At 36.3% G+C, this 22,165-nt stretch overlaps 1 protein-coding gene across 2 annotated transcripts in view; it reads right to left on the bottom strand.

Moving 5' to 3' along the window:
* Positions 1–22,165, bottom strand: part of LOC136386917 (jouberin-like) — a 116,244-nt gene that overhangs the window by 69,975 nt on the left and 24,104 nt on the right. For both annotated transcript variants that reach the window (XM_066358036.1, XM_066358035.1), the window contains 5 exons: positions 21,356–21,502; positions 17,025–17,157; positions 14,353–14,476; positions 2,306–2,535; positions 49–155 (listed from right to left, as the gene is read on the bottom strand). In XM_066358036.1, coding sequence (XP_066214133.1) covers positions 49–155; positions 2,306–2,535; positions 14,353–14,476; positions 17,025–17,157; positions 21,356–21,502 — 741 coding nt within the window. The remainder of the gene's footprint in view (positions 1–48; positions 156–2,305; positions 2,536–14,352; positions 14,477–17,024; positions 17,158–21,355; positions 21,503–22,165) is intronic.

Raw genomic sequence — 22,165 nt, forward strand, 5'->3', positions numbered from 1 at the left:
TTTCCATTTCTTTAATTAAACCCCCAAATGTGAACTGTGGTCTTCTACCTTGCTGATATCCCAGTGGCGCACCGAGTGCTCCAGGTCATCGGCTTTCACATAGGTATTCCAAACCACAATCGTCCCCATACAGTCTCCGGAATACATGTGATAACCTATTTAAAAAATAAGATTACTCACTGATTAATGGTATAGAACAGTAGAAAGAAATAATATGAAATTGGAAAGTGCGTTAAAATAAAACAGTTAAAGAAACCTAGGGTTGTTAAAGTATTTTAGTTTAAAGAGCCAAAACAAACAAACAAAAAGAAACAAATACAACTAACTCTCAAATCTCAATTATCTTTAAATGAATTCTTTACTCTTTTGAATTATTTTTGATGACTTATTTTCCTTTGGACTTCCTTGACTTTAATACAAAAGAAATGAACATCGCCGTGCATAGTACATGGCTCAAACCAAAACCAAACAAATTATGTGAACTATCCAGTATGTATCTCTATTGCTCATCTTTATCAACCTATGTAATCTGTTTTATATTCCTGGAAAAACACCTATCATCTAATATATACTGTTAGCATAATGCCTGAGACCCAGCAGGAGCTCGATCAGGGAATAAATAAAATAATAAATAACAGGTGTTCCATTTTAATATTAATTCTTAAAGTCAACCCATCTTAAGGTTGAATGGAACCTCAAGAGACCATCACGTTCAACTTCACACCCACTCAGAAATATTTTACGCGCCATTACAAACAGATAGTCATTCAGAAACTGTGAAACAGCTTATACACATGATAAACTGTTCTATGTATTAGGACGTTTTTTCTAACTCTAAACAAAAAAAAATATCTGTCTTCTATAACTTTGGCCCTATCTTTATTCATGGAAGCAACACAGACTGATTCTTCTTTATTTATTTTTTATTAAATATTTTATTTATTCATTTTAGAGAGGAGAGAGAGAGAGAGAGAGCGAGAGAAGAGGGGGGAGAACAAGAAGCATCAATTCCCATATGTGCCTTGACTGGGTGAGCCCAGGGTTTTGGACCAGCGACCTCGGTGTACCAGGTCAATGATTTATTCACTGCGCCACCACAGGTCAGGCAGATTTCTCTTTTTCTTAATATGGATATCTTAGTTAAATAAGGAAGAAATTCTTCATCTCTTTTTTATAATCTGAGCTACTTCTATTATGACACGGTTCTCGGATACCTTTATATTGCTGGTTAACCTTTCCTGAATGTGTGTTCCAATATACCAACATCCTTAGAGTTAAACGGAGAACATTAGGAGTATAATTTTAATCTGGATCCCATACTAATTAATTATAGCTATAGCTTACACATTTAGTGTTTGAAATAATGTAAAAGGTGACTATTGGGTACAATACATTTCTTTAGTCTTTCAGTTGATAAAAGTAATCTATATTTTATGTCTTTAAAATACCATCTGGCCCTGGTCAGTTGGCTCAGTGGTAGAGTGTTGGCCTGGCATGTGGATGTCCTGGGTTTGATTTTTGGTCAGGGCACACAGGAGAAGTGCCTACTTCTCTACCCCTTGCCTCGTGCTTCCCTCTCTCTCTCTCTTCCCCTCCTGCAGCCACTGCTCTACTGGAGTGGGTTGGCCCCAGGCACTGAGAATGGCTCTATGGCCTCTGCTTCAGGCGTTAAGAAGAGCTAGGCTGATGAGCCATGGAGCCATGCCCCAAATGGGCAGAGCCTAGTGGGCTTGCCAGGTGGATCTTGGTCAGGGTACATGCAGATTCTGTCCCTCTGCCTCCCCTTCTCTCACTGAAGGAAAAAAAAATCTATATTATTCATAGACTAAGATTAACTATTAAATAATTTAAAATTTCTCTTCTATTTGTTTCTGAAGATTTAAAAAAAAATAACTGTTACATTTCAGATACATAATTTCAATATTCTTTTGGGATTTTCTCTTTATCTTCCTCATTTTTACCCTTTAACTTATAAGGCCCTTAAAGAAAAGGTACTAAGGAAATAAACACCAATCCAGTGATATACATTTACGGAATCTGGAACATGACTGTTGGTTACAGCAAAGGTTAGTTAAAGCTAAATGTTTATGAACTTAATGACTTTAAAATCACAAACAGAACTCCTTTAGTGCCAGATCTATCCCAGCTCTATCATACAATCTTCAAAATACGCATAAATATCAATGGGCACAATCATTAATACATAAAATCCCTCTCAAACTTAAATATTCATCCCAGTGAGATAAAAAAAAATTTAAATTCTTCATACAACTAGCCTTAATCAGGAATATATTCTCTGACATACCTTCAATATCAAAACAGAGAGTGTTGATTAAATTGTTGTGAGCGTTAAGCTGTCGGACCAATAATGGAGGCTCCTCTTCCATATCCACTTTCCAGACTCGTATCACAGCATCATAGCATCCTGTAACCACCAGCTCTTTCGCGGCTGGATGGAATTTAGCCGTGTAAACAAAGCAGGAATGAGGCAAAACTTTCAAAGTATTTGTATTGTTTATTTCATTTTTCCATAACCTGGAAAAGGACAAAAAGTTACATATTACTTCTGAAAGGCACAAGTTTATTTAAAAATTTCTCTAGGAACCAATATAGCCAACGGGACTTAAATAGGCAAGTGACAATGGTAAAACTAAATTTAAATTTTGTAAGTAAAAATTAATGTGTTCATATACTTGATGATGGGAGTTCTTTAAATGTGACAAGCTATTTCCTTATAGTTTTTATCAAGCATAAAGGTTAATTTGTTTACTAATTATAATCTAGAGCAGTGGTAGTCAACCTGGTCCCTACTGCCCACTAGTGGGCGTTCCAGCTTTTATGGTGGGCGGTAGCAGAGCAACCAAAGTATAAATAAAAAGATACATTTAACTATAGTAAGTTATTTTATAAAGATTTATTCTGCCAAACTTAGAGAAAATCCAACATAAAGTACTTGGTAATTATTATTATATGCTTTAACTTGCTGTAACTCTGCTTTATAAATTTTATAAAGTAAAGTTACTTCCCTACTTTATAAATCACCATTACTGTGGAACTGGTGGGCAGTTAGAAAATTTTACTACTAACAGAGATACAAAAGTGGGTAGTATAAAAGATACAAAAGTGGGTATAAAAAGGTTGACTACCCCTGATCTATACTATCAAATGAAAAACTATATAATATTTATACTTGTATTTGGATATACTTTTTTTAAATCTACCCACTGTTGACAATGATTAAACAAACACAACAAATAGTCTGTAAAATACTGCTTTAGTACAATATACATAAGAATAAAATATAGGGAGAAACTTTAATGATTTCTCATTTAGGTTGTGTAAATTGCTTTTGCAAAGTACTTAATAGTGGGGGGTTAGATAATAGAATACTAACTTTATATTAGTAACTTCAAACCCTACATAATAAACAGGAACATATCAAAGACCTTAAAGCCATAACAAAAGCACTATATGAAGACGAGTAAAATAACGTTAAAATAATTATTATATTTTGATGGAAAATAGCCAATCTGATATTAAGCACTCACTTTGTGTTTAACACTCTCAGGATCTCTCACTCTAAATAATGGACAATAAAAATTAGTATTATTGTCACTGCTACAGTCTTGACAGAAGAGTAAACACTAAGGGTTAAACTGTCATGTTAGATACTCTGCACTTCTAGTCACTCGGTAAAAACAGGCAAATCTAACAACAGGAAAGTACTAGATGAGTGTAGAATACCAGATTTTTAAAAGCTTCAGTTATTAGAATTTGAAGAATACATTAATCTTTTAATATGGAGACTGATAATTCATCCTTTTAATTACTGCCTTAGAACTAAAGAGAATTAAGTCCTTTACAAAATTATCAATAAAACAGAGAAAAGACAGTACTGAAGAATAATATTCAATGAGTTTTCTCAGCAGCTGCTGAAAATACAGGATATGATCTTTAATTACTAAGAATCCAAACTAATAATGAAGGAAGTGAAAGAACATGTTTTCAACTAAAACTAAAGCATGTGTGTCAGAGCATAAACATTTTAACCATAGTAATACTTTCAAATGAACATATGTTACATGAAATACAGTATTTATTAAAAGAACAGAATCACTAATTTGGAGGGGCTATTTTAAGAAGATTGTAAAAGGTAAGCACTTCTTTGGCTTGCTAATAAGTCAGCAGCATTATTTGAAATACAGGCACAAATGAAGCCATTATATTTTAAAATAACTCAATATAATTAACATGGACACCAATATTTTAAAATAAAAAATAAAGGTTTTTTTTTTGTTTTTTTTTTTTTTTTTTTTTTTTTTTTCATTTTTCTGAAGCTGGAAACAGGGAGAGACAGTCAGACAGACTCCCGCATGCGCCCGACCGGGATCCACCCGGCACGCCCACCAGGGGCGACGCTCTGCCCACCAGGGGGCGATGCTCTGCCCATCCTGGGCGTCGCCATGTTGCGACCAGAGCCACTCTAGCGCCTGAGGCAGAGGCCAAGGAGCCATCCCCAGTGCCCGGGCCATCTTTGCTCCAATGGAGCCTTGGCTGCGGGAGGGGAAGAGAGAGACAGAGAGGAAAGCGCGGCGGAGGGGTGGAGAAGCAAATGGGCGCTTCTCCTGTGTGCCCTGGCCGGGAATCGAACCCGGGTCCTCCGCACGCTAGGCCGACGCTCTACCGCTGAGCCAACCGGCCAGGGCTAAAATAAAGGTTTTTATGTAAAACAAAACCGGCATCAATGATGGCTTCAGTCACCCAATCAATGCTAGAATTCAAGATGAAAACAAATGTGTTAATGGATTTTGAGAAAATCAGGCTCATCAGAGACAGAACAGAAGAAAACACAATTTGAAAAGAACTGATGTCTGCACAAAAATAAGTTACTAGAATTGGAACATAAAAACATATCAAAGTTAAAACAATGTGTGTGAAGCAGTGTGGGCCTATTTCGGAACCACTACACATGGAAAATCTTTCTGATTATATGACCAGTCGTTGATTTGAGAAAAATATATATTATGCTGGATATAACTAAAAAATGAGGCTTAGGCTAAAACCTAATGGCATAGAGCTGCCCAGTAAGTAGGAAACAGTTACTGAGGAAACACTAATGATAACATGTGACAGGGACCCTGAGGAAGACAAAAGGAGAAGACATGGGCAGAAGCCCATATTTCTGCCACTTCTGAGCATTACCAACTGTAATTCTCTTCCTTTTTGACATTAGCCTATTCATTGTAAGTTTCCTTACCTCTTTTAAAACCTTGATGAGCTACTACTGCCTTTTTGGTTCTAGCCAGTGTTTCTTTCTTTATTCACTAACTCCTTCGCAACAGTATTTTTCTGATATAAAGAGTTCTAAATTAGTATCCATTTCAAAGCTACATAAAGAAAAAAACATACTTTAATACAATATATTACAGGTTGTATGGGGAAATCCAAGATGGCTTCAAGAAATGGCAAAATCTGAGCTGGGTTTTAAATAATGGCTATGAGCAAATAATGGCTCACAAAAGGCACTTAAATGTTTAAGTAAATGAGAAGGAAAGTCACTTAATGATAGGAAGAATAGGTTAGGTAGCAGGGCAAGGAGGTGCCAAAGATGATGGTAATGGTATTTCAAAAGACTGTGTGCATGAGGCAGAGGGACATGGGAAGACCATGAGAGCAGAAAGTAAATCCAATGAGGGACCGCTTGTCACGCCATGTTAAGAAACTGGACCATATTCCAAAGGGCAGTGATAATCAAAATATTTTCAATCAAGGCATTATGAAATCCTTTTGGAAGGGGCTACAGATGCTGGAGGCTAGAGACAGAACACTGGGGAAGTTCAGCAGCATCAGGTTAAGCAAGAGAGAACAAGGGCTTGAATTAAGGCAACAGCAATGAGGATAAAAAGGATGATAGAATGGTAAGCCATTTAGGAGAGAATTCACAGACTTTAGCATTCTTAAATGTAGAATAAATAGTGGAAAGGAAAGAAAGATGAGTGCTAGTTCTTGATTCCCAGCATGGGAGACAGAGTGGATAAGGACGTCATTAAAAATATACAGTGGGGGAAATGCCACGAAGCTCCCGTAGAGAGGGAAGAAGAAGCTGCAGAAAACCAATAAAAAAAGAGAAGTGCTATCAACAAGACCACCCTCAGATGCCAATAAGAAAGAGGAAATCGAATATTATGGATACAAAAGAAAAAGAGGTAACACAAATAGATGTGGAAAAATCTATGGAGAAAAGACTTAACATATTGGAAGCCTTGGAGCTAAATGACAGAGAATTTAAAATAGAAATCTTAAAAATACTCAGAGATATACAAGAAAACACAGAAAGGCAATATAGGGAGATCAGAAAACAACTCAATGAACACAAAGAATATATTACCAAGGAAATTGAAACTATAAAAACAAATCAAACAGAAATGAAAAACTCAATTCACAAGCTGAAAAACGAGATAACAAGCTTAGCTAGCAGAACAGCCCAGATTGAAGATAGGATTAGTGAAATAGAAGACAAACAACTTGAGGCACAACAGAGAGAAGAAGAAAGAGACTCAAAAATAATAAAAAACGAGAAAGCCCTACAGGAATTTTCTGACTCCATCAGAAAGAATAACATAAGAATAATAGGTATATCAGAGGGAGAAGAGAAAGAAAATGGAATGGAGAATATACTCAAACAAATAATAGACGAGAACTTCCCAAGCCTGTGGAAAGAACTAAAGCCTCAAATTCAAGAAGCAAACAGAACACCGAGTTTTCTTAACCCCAACAAACCCACTCCAAGGCACATCATAATAAAGATGACACAAACCAATGACAAAGAAAAAATTCTCAAGGCAGCCAGGGAAAAGAAGAGTACAACATATAAAGGAAGGCCTATTAGATTATCATCAGATTTCTCAGCAGAAACTCTACAAGCTAGAAGAGAGTGGACCCCAATATTTAAAGCCCTGAAAGAGAGGAACTTTCAGCCAAGAATACTATACCCATCAAAGCTATCCTTCAAGTATGAAGGAGATATAAAAACATTCACAAATACAGAAAAGATGAGAGAATTTATTACCAGAAAGCCCCCACTCCAGGAAATACTAAAGGGGGTTTTCCAACCAGATTCAAAGAACAAAAGAAAACAACACCACAAGTAACAGCTCCACCAAGAACACAATAAAACCAAACTTAAACTGTGACAACAAAGGAAAAAAAAGGGGGGAGAGAATGGAGATTAACAGTAGCAAAGGACGATGAAGTGCAGAAATACTTATAAGATAGGGTACTACAATGAATATGGTAGGTACCCTTTTCATTACTTAATGGTAACCACCCTAGAAAAAACCACCACAAAAACACATGACTTAAAAAAGGTAGCAACAGAGGAAAGAAGTATGGAACACAAACAAACAGAAACAAATGATAGAAAAACAAAAGAGAAGAATCAAACTAGATACAAAACTAACAGAAAGCAATTTATGAAATGGCAGTAGGGAACCCACAACTGTCAATAATTACACTAAATGTAAATGGATTAAACTTACCAATAAAAAGACACAGAGTAGCAGAATGGATTAAAAAAGAAAATCCAACTATATGCTGCCTACAAGAAACACATCTAAGCAACAAGGATAAAAACAAATTCAAAGTGAAAGGCTGGAAAACAATACTCCAAGCAAACAACACCCAAAAAAAAGCAGGTGTAGCAATACTCATATCTGATAATGCTGACTACAAGACAGAAAATGTACTCAGAGACAAAAATGGTCACTTCATAATGATTAAGGGGACACTGAATCAAGAAGACATAACAATCCTTAATATATATGCACCAAACCAAGGAGCACCAAAATATATAAGGCAGCTACTTATTGACCTTAAAACAAAAACTAACAAAAATACAATCATACTTGGAGACCTCAATACTCCGCTGACAGCTCTAGATCGGTCATCCAAACAGAGAATCAATAAAGATATAGTGGCCTTAAACGAAATACTAGAACACCTGGATATGATAGACATCTACAGCACACTTCATCCCAAAGTGACAGAGTATACATTTTTCTCTAGTGTACATGGAACATTCTCAAGAATTGACCATATGTTGGGCCACAAAGACAATATCAGCAAATTTAGAAAAATTGAAATTGTACCAAGCATATTTTCTGATCATAAAGCCTTGAAACTAGAATTCAACTGCAAAAAAGAGGGGGGAAAACCCACAAAAATGTGGAAACTAAACAACATACTTCTAAAAAATGAATGGGTCAAAGAAGAAATAAGTGCATAGATCAAAAGATATATACAGACAAATGAAAATGAAAATACGACATATCAGAATCTCTTGGATGCAGCAAAAGCAGTAATAAGAGGAAAGTTCATATCACTTCAGGCCTATATGAACAAACAAGAGAGAGCCGAAGTAAACCACTTAACTTCACACCTTAAGGAACTAGAAAAAGAAGAACAAAGAAAACCCAAAACCAGCCGAAGAAAGGAGATAATAAAAATCAGAGCAGAAATAAATGAAATAGAGAACAGAAAAACTATAGAAAAAATCAATAGAACAAGGAGCTGGTTCTTTGAAAAGATCAACAAAATTGACAAACCCTTGGCAAGACTCACCAAGGAAAAAAGGCACAGGACTCAAATAAATAAAATCCAAAATGAAAGAGGAGAGATCACCACAGACATCATAGATATACAAAGAATTATTGTAGAATACTATGAAAAATTTATGCCACCAAATACAACAATCTAGAAGAAATGGATAAATTCCTAGAACAATACAACCTTCCTAGACTGAGTCATGAAGAAGCAGAAAGCCTAAACAGACCAATCAGCAGGGAGGAAATAGAAAAAACTATTAAAAATCTCCCCAAAAATAAAAGTCCAGGCCCAGACGGTTATACTAGTGAATTCTATCAAACATTCAAAGAAGACTTGGTTGCTATTCTACTCAAAGTCTTCCAAAAAATTGAAGAAGAAGCAATACTTCCAAACACATTTTATGAGGCCAACATAACCCTTATACCAAAACCTGGCAAGGATGGCACAAAGAAAGAAAACTACAGACCAATATCTCTAATGAATACAGATGCTAAAATTCTAAACAAAATACTGGCAAACCGAATACAACAACATATTAAAAAAATAATACATCATGATCAAGTGGGATTCATCCCAGAATCTCAAGGATGGTTCAACATACGCAAAACGGTTAACGTAATACACCATATCAACAAAACAAAGAACAAAAACCACATGATCTTATCAATAGATGCAGAAAAGGCTTTTGATAAAATACAACACAATTTTATGTTTAAGACTCTCAACAAAATGGGTATAGAAGGAAAATATCTCAACATGATAAAGGCCATATATGATAAACCATCAGCCAACATCATTTTAAACGGCATAAAACTGAGGACTTTCTACCTTAAATCAGGAACAAGACAGGGTTGTCCACTCTCTCCACTCTTATTTAACGTGGTGCTAGAAGTTCTGGCCAGAGCAATCAGACAAGACAAAGAAATAAAAGGCATCCATATCGGAAAAGAAGAAGTAAAGGTATCACTTTTTGCTGATGATATGATCCTATACATCGAAAACCCGAAGGACTCCACAAAAAGATTATTAGAAACAATAAACCAATACAGTAAGGTCGCAGGATACAAAATTAACATACAGAAGTCCATAGCCTTTCTCTATGCCAACAATGAAATATTAGAAAACGAACTCAAAAAAATAATCCCCTTCACGATTGCAACAAAAAAAATAAAATACCTAGGAATAAACATAACAAAGAATGTAAAGGACCTATATAATGAAAATTACAAAGCATTGTTAAGGGAAATCGAAAAAGATACAATGAGATGGAAAAATATTCCTTGTTCTTGGATAGGAAGAATAAATATAATCAAAATGGCCATATTACCCAAAGCAGTATACAAATTTAATGCAATTCCCATCAAAATCCCTATGAGATTTTTTAAAGAAATGGAACAAAAAATCATCAGATTTATATGGAACTATAAAAAACCCCAAATAGCCAAAACAATCCTAAGGAAAAAGAATGAAGCTGGGGGCATTACAATACCTGACTTTAAACTATATTATAGGGCCACGATAATCAAAACAGCATGGTATTGGCAGAAAAATAGACACTCAGACCAATGGAACAGAATGGAAAGCCCAGAAATAAAACCACATATATATGGTCAAATAATCTTTGATAAAGGGGCCAACAACACACAATGGAGAAAAGAAAGCCTCTTCAACAAATGGTGTTAGGAAAACTGGAAAGCCACATGCAAAAGAATGAAACTCGACTACAGCCTGTCCCCGTGTACTAAAATTAATTCAAAATGGATCAAAGACCTAAATATAAGACCTGAAACAATAAAGTATATAGAAGAAGACATAGGTACTAAACTCATGGACCTGGGTTTTAAAGAACATTTTATGAACTTGACTCCAAAGGCAAGAGAAGTGAAGGCAAAGATAAATGAATGGGACTACATCAGAATAAAAAGTTTTTGCTCAGCAAGAGAAACTGATATAAAAATAAACAGAGAGCCAACTAAATGGGAAATGATATTTTCAAACAACAGCTCAGATAAGGGCCTAATTTCCAAAATTTACAAAGAACTCATAAAACTCAACAACAAACAAACAATCCAATAAAAAAATGGGAAGAGGACATGAATAGACACTTCTCCCAGTAAGAGATACAAATGGCCAACAGATATATGAAAAGATGCTCAGCTTCATTAGTTATTAGGGAAATGCAAATCAAAACTACAATGAGATACCACCTCACCCCTGTTAGATTAGCTATTATCAACAAGACAGGTAATAGCAAATGTTGGAGAGGCTGTGGAGAAAAAGGAACCCTCATTCACTGTTGGTGGGACTGTAAAGTAGTACAACCATTATGGAGGAAAGTATGGTGGTTCCTCAAAAAACTGAAAATAGAACTACCTTATGACCCAGCAATCCCTCTACTGGGTATATACCCCAAAACCTCAGAAACATTGATACGTGAAGACACATGTAGCCCCATGTTCATTGCAGCACTGTTCACAGTGGCCAAGACATGGAAACAACCAAAAAGTCCTTCAATAGAAGACTGGATAAAGAAGACGTGGCACATATACACTATGGAATACTACTCAGCCATAAGAAATGATGACATCAGATCATTTACAGCAAAATGGTGGGATCTTGATAACATTATAAGGAGTGAAATAAGTAAATCAGAAAAAAACAAGAACTACATGATTCCATACATTGGTGGAACATAAAAATGAGACTAAGAGACATGGACAAGTGTGTGGTGGTTACCAGGGGTGGGGGGAGGGAGGACAGGGGGAGATTTAGGGGGAGGGGGAGGGGCACAGAGAACTAGATAGAGGGTTGCGAAGGACAATCTGACTTTGGGCGAGGGGTATGCAACATAATTTAATGACAAAATAACCTAGACATGTTTTCTTTGAATATATGTACCCTGATTTATTAATGTCATCCCATTACCATTAATAAAAATTTATTTAAAAAAAATAAAAATAAAAAAAATAAAAAAAATAAAAAAAAAATATACAGTGGAAGAGGATTAAAGGAGGAAAACAAAGTGTGGTGATTTTGGTAAGATTGATTTTGGACTTGATGAGCTACTGGACAATCCAGACAGAAGTGTGTAACAGACAGTTAAACTCAGAAAAAAGTGGGAGCTAGAAGTCATTAGCATATAAGTGAGATTCAAAGCCAGAGAAGACGAGAGAGACCAGGATAAGTATACCAAACCAAGGAAGACAATCAAGTAAAGAATCTTAAAGATAGGCCCTGGCCAGTTGGCTGAGTGGTACAGCGTTGGCCTGGCATGTGGAAGTTCCAGGTTCAATACCTGGTCAGGGCACAGAAGAGAAGCGCCCATCTGCTTCTCCTCTCTTACTCCTTTCCTTCCTCTCTGTCTCTCTCTTCCCCTCCTGCAGCCAAGGTCCATTGGAGCAGAGTTGGCCTGGGTGTTGAGAACGGCTCCAGGGCCTCTGCCTCAGGCCCTAGAGAGACTCTGGTTGAAACAGAGCAATGCCCCAGATGGGCAGAGCATCGCCCCCTGGTGGGCGTGCTGGGTGGATCCATGTCGGGCACAAGTGGAGTCTGACTGTTCCCGCTTCTAACTTCGGAAAGATACAAAAAAAAAAAAAAAAAAGAATCTTGAAGATAAACATCTATAGAGAATAGGCAGAAAAAAGGAACTAAAGAAAGAGAATGAGAATTGATCAAAGTCCTCAAAAGAAAACAAAAGAGGTTGCCAATAAAAGCCATAAATTGAAATTATGTCAAGACTGGTCAATAATTAACTACTGCAGTACACAGGGTGAAAACTAAAACTTGCCAATGAATCTGAAAATTAGCAAGTAACTGCTGACCTTTTGAAAAATGTCTATATAGCATGGTGGGAGTGAAGGCCAGACTAACTGAGCTGAAGTAAAGGCAATTGCGTGTGGGATGCTCTTGATGATGTAGAAAGAAAAATGATGTAGTTGGAAGGCAAAAAGAATTATTATTATTATTTTTTAAGTTTTTTATTGATTGAGTTTTAGAGAGAGAGGGGAGAGAGAGGTGGGGGAGAGAAGCTGGAAGCATCAATTTGTAGTATTGCTTCCTGCATGTGCCTTGATCGGGCAAGCCAGGATTTCGAACTGGTAACCTCAGCATTCCAGGTCCACTGCACCATAGGTTAGGCAGAAAGAATTAAGAAAAAGATTTTTAAACATGAGGAGGTTTGAGCATACAGCAGACCCTTCAACATGAGTTTGAACTAGGATGGTCCACTTATACACATATTTGTAAACTGTATTTTGAAACTGTGCTTTCAATCCATGGTTGGAAACCATGCATGCTGTATTTCTAAGATGAGAGGACAAAATCAACAGAGACAAAGATACTAAAGATTCAAGAGGTGCAGGAAATACAAGTTAACAGAACTGAAGATTAAAGGACTGAGATTAAAGGCACAGGTCAAAGATTAGCTTTAAAGGCGTCTGTACTCATACATCTTTGTTAAGGGAGATGGACAGAGACAAAGATAAGTAAATTTACAGACATTAGATAGGAAACCAGAGGGAAATACAGGAAGTTCATGTCCGGCTAAATTGCACTGAATTGAAGGAAGTCACCTAATGACAGTGGGAAGACTATGCTTTAGTATAGACAACTTGGATCTGCTACCAGAGGAATGAGAAAAGATAGCTGAACAAAGAGGGGTAAAAGGACTGCTCAGCAGAGATGAGAACTCAGGTGATTTTCAGGTTGACAAATCCATAGTCAGGTCTTAGAAAGGTGATATATTTTTCTCTAGCATAACCCCGCATCCGACAGAATGGCAATGTCGTTCTTGGGGGTATTGTTAAGGGAGACTACTAGTAGATTCCCAGCTGAGCTAGATAGGTAAATCAATTATCACCAGGTGTTATTCTATTTCACTGAAATATAAACAGTAATGATAACTTAAACAACTAGACACTGTACATTAAAAAGGAAGCTGAGAAGGTGAATAGAAAAAAGGATCAAGACTAGAAGTGTGTAAAAAAAGTGTGTTAAAAGAACAGGAAGCATACATGAGTGAAATCAGAGTGGATCTTGAATTGTTCTGAATGTCACTTTCCTAGTCTGTAGAGAGAATAAATATCATTTGTTGGAATCAAATTTAAAGGACATATATGAAAGCATCTCAAACAACTGACTAATAGTATTTTTAGAATACATCCATGATAGATCAGGCAGTTACAAAAGTGAAACTTTACAAAGTAGCTTTAAAAATATTTTATTGTGACACATTAAATTGAAAGAGGTTAAGTTATTTTAAGACTGACATTAGAAAAAATGCTAATTTAGTATTCGACAATCTATAAAGCTCCTAAGACATAAGGTGTATATTCATTTACTTACCCTACATTGTACACTGAGCACCACTGTGTCCTGGTCTCTGTACCCAGCTAAGAGTGAAGAGGGAATCCCTGCCACTAAGAACTTATATTCTAGGGGAAATCTCACCTGTTTCCTAACCTCATCTCCAAGTATCAATTAAACGGTACATAATGATCATTAAAAGACAGGAAGGACTAGAAATATTACCTATTACATAAATAAAATATATTTACAAACATGTCTTCAAGAAGAAAGTTTTCAATGCTACTTATTTCATCAGTCTGTCTGTCTGATGCATATTTATGACAGTGTCTTGATAAGTAAAATATAACTGAAGCATGAGTAATTTCATCATAGCTTTATAGCCTCCTCGCTTTCTTTTATGGCAAACAGCAAGCACAATAAAGATTTCTCAAATATACTCACCTGGCAGTTCCATCAGATGATGCAGTAAGGATAAAGCGATCATCCTGTGACCAGCAAAGATCATAAATGATATTGAGGTGGCCACATAATTCTCTCATGAAATGTCCAGAAGGAATTTCGTATACTAATAAAAAATATTCAAAAATTAGTATGCTTCCAGAGAGAGGATCCTTAATACAGTAACATACAAATTCATAATGTAGAATTTGTATATACAGTAAGCAGTGTTTCTAAGATTATCACCAGATTCTCATAATAAAAAATTTCAAAATCTATTTACAAAGTTTTTTTTACTTACTTTAGACACAATTTACACACATATTCTCTAATATGCTATAATTAACAATTATTCTCATCTTTTCAAAGCAATTTTCCTAATACTTTTTCATAGTCAATTAATGAAATAATAACATTTAAACTGCAATTCACTTCGAAGATTCTACCATTTGGGCTTTCATTAAAAAGATATTATTTTACTTGAAAATTTAATTCCAACGAAAATGCTATTTAATTTACAAGAAATGTAAACTACACTATTGTCAGAAAAAAATTTTAATACTAAAATTATAGGTGTAGTAAGGGACTGAACAGAAACCCAATCTGATATACAGTGTAGTATTGCTATGTTAATGTATACAATAAAATCATATAACAGTGATTTTCAACCTTTTTCATCTCATGGCACACATAAACTAATTATTAAAAGTCTGCAGCATACCAAAAAAAATTTTTTTTGCCAATCTGTCAAGAAAGAAATTGGTATAATTTTGATATAACACGATGGCTTTTGTTGTATTGGATGTCATTTTTTACTTTAACAATCTAAGGAAAAAGAGGTCCGTGCCCCTGACTAAATGGTCAGGTAGTGCATGTTTAATAATTCTTGCAGCACACTGGTGGGCCTCTTGCGGGACACCAGTTGAAAATAGCTGATCTCAGATAATGACTTCACAGAACAGTGTTTCCAAGTCTCTACTTCCACCTAGTGGTCAAACCAAACACCTTTAAAATATTGTTACTAAGCAATACAGAAGTATATGTATTTCTGGCATAGCAAAATAAGGCACCTTGAGAATCTGCTCCCTCATAAAAGTATATAATAAGAACACTGGGAAAAAAATTGGCAAAATTAACTTTTCCAGAGCTCTGGAAATTAAACAAAGGCTTGCAACATTCTGAGGAGGATTTATTCAAGAAAAAAGATAAATCTCAGTAAGATCATTGAGCTTTGTTGTAGTTTAACTTGCCTTGTTCCTTGCCATCCCCATCTCCCAGGCTCCAAAGTATCATTTATTTATTTATTTTTTTGCAGGGCGAGAGAGTGAGAAAGGGATAGATAGGGACAGACAGGCAGGAACAGAGAGAAATGAGAAGCATCAATCATCAGTTTTTCGTTGTGACACCTTAGTTGTTCACTGATTGCTTTCTCATATGTGCCTTAACCGCAGGCCTTCAGCAGACCGAGTAACCCTGAGATTTATTATCCTTAATGGTTCTAAATTTCTTTATTTAATATGAAAAATGCTTACAAAAATCATCCTGCATGTCTTAAAAACAACTGCCCACTCTTCAGTCTATTTCTGAAAACATATTGTATAGAAAAGTGTAAAATTCTACTTCTGAAAATGTATAGAAAAGTACAAATTAATAAAAAGAACTGATTCCTGGCCAGGGCACACAGGAGAGGCGCCCATCTGCTTCTCCACCCCTCCCCCTCTCCTTCCTCTCTGTCTCTCTCTTCCCCTCCCACAGTCAAGGCTCCATTGGAGCAAAGTTGGCCTGGGCGCTGAGGACGGCTCCATGGCCTCTGCCTCAGGCGCTAGAGTGGCTCTGGTCGCAATAGAGTGACGCCCCAGATGGGCAGAGCATCGCCCCCTGGTGGGCATGCCGGGTGGATCCCGGTCGGGCGCATGCAGGAGTCTGACTGCCTCCCCCGCCAAAAAAAAGAACTGTTACTTTACTTGAAGAAATTGATTTAATTGAGAATTGAGTTGTGTTGGGGTATGATTCAAATGAAAATTTCAAAGAACTTTATAAACCAAAGAATCTCACCTGACCTGTGGTGGCGCAGTGGATAAAGCGTCGACCTGGAATGCTCAGGTTGCTGGTTCAAATACCTGAGCTTGCCTGGTCAAGGCACATATGGGAGTTGATGCTTCCAGCTCCTCCCCCTGTTCTATCTCTTTCTCTCTATCTCTATCTCTCTCTCTAATAAAAATGAATAAATAAAATCTAAAAAATAAAATAAAAATAAACCAAAGAATCTCTTCCATAAAGACTTCAATCAGATTAAAACACTGGTAGTCAACCTGGTCCCTACCACCCACTAGTGGGTGTTCCAGCTTTCACGGTGGGTGGTAGCAGAGCAACCAAAGTATAAATAAAAAAATAGATTTAACTATAGTAAGTTGTTTTATAAAGATTTATTCTGCCAAACAGCAAAAATCCAACATAAAGTACTTGGTAAGTAATTATTATTATATGCTTTAACTTGCTGTAACTCTGCTTTATAAATTTTATAAAGTAAAGTTACTTCCCTACTTTATAAATCACCATTATTGTAGAACCGGTGGGCGGTTAGAAAATCTTACTACTAACAGAGATACAAAAGTGGGCGGTAGGTATAAAAAGGTTGACTACCCCTGGATTAAACAAACAGGATTATTACTCACGGATAATTGGATAGCCACTGTGGCTGGCGCAGGCCGCTGCTAATATTCTTCCATTGTGAGAGAAAGACAGACAAAAACAGCCTCCTTCTCCGGCATTCAGTGAGAAGAGGAGCTTGTTGGGGACATGACAAGCCTAAAAACCATAAATTTAAAACAGATTAAGAAACATTTATGAATGCTAGTTGTTAATTTCAATTACTGGAGGTATTTTTTTAAGTCCCTCTACAATGAGAAGACCAAGCAGAATTATGAACAACCATCATAATTTATTTTACTTTCTAAAGAGAAAAATCAGATCTCCATAAAATTAAGTGAATTTCTACTCCATATTTAACTAGTACTGAACTCAGTTAAAATATGAGTAGAAAATGTCAATATCTGACACTCTAAAGCTGTTACTACCAAACAGCTATAAACCATAAAAAAGTATGTCACACACTTAATTCCATGACAGCAATTAATATGTGATTTTTTTCTGAGCAATAAACTTGTTCTGAGACTATGAATGTACTTCAGCACCTAGCTTAAGACCAGGATGTATCAATTTCATTCTCTCTCTTTTTCTCTTTTAAAATAACCATCATTTGTAGCTACCTCCCAAAATGTGCTTTCAAAGTAATCAATCACTTCCTATTGTTTTTTGATTCACTAATTTCATTACCAAATGAAACCCAAAATTTCCTGTATTACTATCTACTGTAGAAAATACTACTTATTTGTTCTAATTCTGCCTCTTCCAAACTTCAGTGTGCCTTTGTTCCTGTGTTTCTTATTCCAAAAGTTCAATTAAACACATATTGGGTCCTAACTATATGCCAAGAACATGGTACTTTATTACACGTCTTCGTATACTGATCACAGTAACCCTATGACCGGTCATTATTACTATATATAGCTTATGAGGAATATTAAGAGGGTCATGCCTAGCTTAATGAGCCTAGTCTAAGACTATTAGTTCAAGGGCCTGCACTCTAGATAGGTACCAGTTTTTTCATAAGTAGCATCAAAATTTAGTAGCATTATTAGGAGGCAGCATTTTGAGTAGCTACTTAGAAGGTGAAAATTTTAGTAGACATTTATTAGGCGGCAATAATGTACCAGAGACCATGCTACCCATTTTCATCCTCCATTCTCCATCCAGATGACTTTGAAAAGGAAGAGAAAGTTAAAAAAGAGGAAGAAACTAAAGGAAAAGTCAGGAGGTTTGACAATCCTTTGCTGCTGCTCCTAGAGGAGATGTAGATGAGGAAACCTCTGCTCAGTCACTTAAGCCAGTGTTTTCCAGCCACTGGTCCATGGACAGGTCCACCAGAAATTTTCAGCTAGACCATGAGTTAACCAACCTGATTTTGTATGAAGATTATAGACCCAGTGATCTTAGTCGACTTCGCTCATGCTCAGGGCAATTTCTGCCATTAGCGGTCCCCAAAATAATTCTTCTATTTTCACTAGTGCCTCCAAGTTTAAAATAGTTAAAAACCACTGACTTAAGCTAAAGTCACTGAAGCCACTATGATTTCCTTTGTATTCTTAGGGTCTGACATTGTACTTGGAATAGCCAATGAAAGTTTAATATCAATAAAGGGCTTCAATATCACTGACTTCCTTCTTCTTTACTACCTCATCAGACTAAATTATGCTCACTCTTCTGTTTTTGTCTTCATCTCTTATTTTTCATTTTTGCCACCATTATCCCAAGGTTGGACTTTTTTTTTTACCTCACATCATGACTGCAACTGCCCTCTGAGAGGTTTCTCTCATTCCGACGTGTCCTATCTCACGATCTCCCCCGTGCCACTGCCAGCATTAATTTGTCCGACAGTGGGATTGAGACCAGGCTTCTCTCCTAGCCTACACCTTCCACTAGTTTCTCCCATCCCTTACAACCCAGTATCAGGCTATCATCCAAGGCACTCCATAATGTGAGTCTGCCTTGCCTGTACAATCTTCTTTTATACAGACCCTGGTTTCCAGCCAGCCAGCTTTTTGAGAGGATAGTGAATACAGCAGGTTCTTCCCCATTTATTTATAAATCTGCCCCCATATAACACCTTTCCCTTCTTCACCCATCCCTAACCTGGCCACCCTTTAAAGTCTATCTCCAACTCCACCTACCAGTTGAATGAACCCCTTTTTATACAACTCAGGTTCACCTTCTTCAAACATCCAATTCTCAAAATGTTTTAGTTTCAAGATACTTTAGTCTTAAAAAATTTTGAGGTCCCCCCAAAACTTTTGTATATGTGGATATATCCATGGCTATTTATATTACAAAGTAAAATTGATAAATTAAAAATGTGTTGACTCATTTAAAAAAAAACAGTAGCAAACCCATGAAATGTTAACATAATGTCCTTTTATGAATAATAACCATACAAAATAAAATTGTTCTCTACTTCTGAAAAATCTCTTTAATATCTGTCTTAATAAAAGATAGCTAGATTTCATAATCACATATCATTTAACCTCTCGAAAACTCCAGTGTGTATTTGTAAGAAAAAGAAACTACATACAGTAATAATAAAATCATTAGACTTGTTATGGTTCGATTATGAAGACAGGTTGAGTTTACCGTTACCCCTCAGTTCCCAAATCTCACTTTGAGAACTGCTCACCTATACAATTATTTTTATACCTATATTTCCTCAAGAATTCTCTGCAGCATTCCTAACAGTGAAGAACACTGGCACTGTTTTCTGTTTCCCCAACAGATGTGAAAGGTCCCTAAGGGCACAGTGGAAATGCTATTCCTCCCATATTATGACATGTCAAGTATTTTAAAGGACATGAAGATGAATCTGTAAAACTGGCTTCAAAAAGAAAGTCAAATGTGATGCAAAACACAGAGAGTAGGAAGGTCTGGGAAACAATCACCCTCATGTAATATTAAATGTTTGCAGAAACTAAGATTTTTAGATAAACTGCACTGGTATTGGCTCAGAAATATCAAATGAACCACTCCAGTCTCTGTGGAAACAGATAAGAGAGTTACAAAACTATATCAGCAATCCTTCTTGCTACTGAATACTCTAACCAAGTAAGAAAAAATAAATAAAACATTAACTCAACTTGTGGGAGAAAAAGATACACGCACATATATTCACCAAAATGTGATTCTGGAAAAATCCAGGGACTGTAAAAATTTTCATGAATCCATTAAAAAAAACCACTTTTATAAACTGAAATCCATTTGGGAGACATACCTCTTATAGATATCAATCTATCTTTTTACTTATTATACCCCCAAATTCCTGTGTTAAAGCCCTAACTCCAGTACCTCAGAATGTAAAAGTATTTGGAAATAAGTTCTTTAGCTGATTAAGTTAAAATGAAGTTGTTGGGGTGGGTCCTGATTAGAAGAGGAAAAGACACCAGGGGGGTGTACAAAGGGAAAAGACCATGAAAGGGCAGCGAGACGGCAGCCACCTGGCAGCCAAGAAGAAAGGGTTCAGAGTAAATCAACTCTGTCGACCCTTAATCTTGGGACTTCTAGACTGCAGAACTAGGAGTAAATAAATTTCTGGTTTATTTTTTAAAAGATTTTTACGTATTCATTTTAGAGAGGAGAGAGTGAGAGAGAAGGGGGAAGGAGCAGGGAGCATCAACTTCTAATATGTGCCTTGACCGGCAAGCACAGGGTTTTAAACCTGCAACTTCAGCTTTCCACTGATGCTTTATCCACTGCGCCACCACAGGCCAGGCAAATTTCTGTTGTTTAAGAAAAGCAGTCTGAAGTATACTTTTATGGTAACTTTAACAAACTAATAAAACTGCCCAAGTCCCTAAACAAACAACCTAGAAAGTGTTTTTATGCTGATGATAAGCACTCTATTATTACTTATCAAATGAATTGTTGGACTGACAAGATTGTGGTTAAAAACAATAACCTGACAGTTTTTTTTTATTATTATTTTTTTACAGAGACAGAGAATCAGAGAGAGGGATAGACACGGACAGAGAGACAGGAACGGAGAGATGAGAAGCATCAATCATTCGTTTTTCATTGTGTATTGTGACACCTTAGTTGTTCATTGATTGCTTTCTCATATGTGTTTTGACCGTGGGCCTTCAGCAGACCGAGTAACCCCTTGCTCAAGCCAGCGACCTAGAGTCCAAGCTGGTGAGCTTTGCTCAAACCAGATGAGCCCACGCTCAAGCTGGTGACCTCGGGGTCTCGAACCTGGGTCCTCAGCATCCCAGTCCGACACTCTATCCACTGCGCCACCACCTGGTCAGGCCTGACAGTTTTAAGTAGCAATCTAGTTATCCTAGGAGTTGTCGGACTGGTTAAGTGAATATCTAAATGAACCCAGTATCATCAAACACTTTACCTGCCCGGGCAGTCGTTTCCATTTCACTACTTCCTTGGAGTCCCCTAGGCCAGGCTCTGGGTCCACTGAACTTGACTCACCATGTGGCTCACAGAACACGGATAGACCTTTTTCTTCCGGAAGAATCGTCAGAGAATGATAAGGTGGCTTTACATAAAAATGTATAGAAAATGAGAAAATTATATATCATGTTAATTTTTTCTTTTCTAGCCTAGATGGTTTTTAAAATATTGAAACAAACAATATGAAAATGTTTTCAAAATGTAATCCAGAAAAAGTTCTTCTATTTGTACGTTATTCTGAATAAAATGAAAGTTGCTTGAAAATATTGTCCTATAACCAAAAAGGCCTTAGAAGTTGGGAGAAAAATAGAATTTAAATGGTAGCATGAAATGTTTTAATAACTCTGGCCCCTTGTTTCTGCCTCTTCACCAATACCTACTAGATGCTATGTCGTGGCTCTGATATACTCTGGTATCTCTGGCTATAATATCACAAAACCAATATAATTTAGATCTAAAGTTTTTTAAATCTTTCATTTTAAAAAATAGATTTAACTCCATTCAAATTAATGCAAACCAACTCTGTGGTCACAGTTTATAACATCAACTATAGGATATGCAACTGATCTGAAATGTCTTATAGCAAATAAGACAAAAGCAAAAGTTTCACTTCATTTTAGTATCTCGTCTTTGCTAAGATCGTTATAATTTTTATCTATGGAAAATAGCAGTAGAAAGATTATTTGCTAGTTATTTAAATAATACTGTAAAAAACATGCCTATAAATCATGTCTGCAAACTATGGCCC

This window comes from Saccopteryx leptura, unplaced genomic scaffold (assembly GCF_036850995.1).
Source record: "Saccopteryx leptura isolate mSacLep1 unplaced genomic scaffold, mSacLep1_pri_phased_curated manual_scaffold_21, whole genome shotgun sequence".
Lineage (NCBI taxonomy): Eukaryota > Metazoa > Chordata > Mammalia > Chiroptera > Emballonuridae > Saccopteryx > Saccopteryx leptura.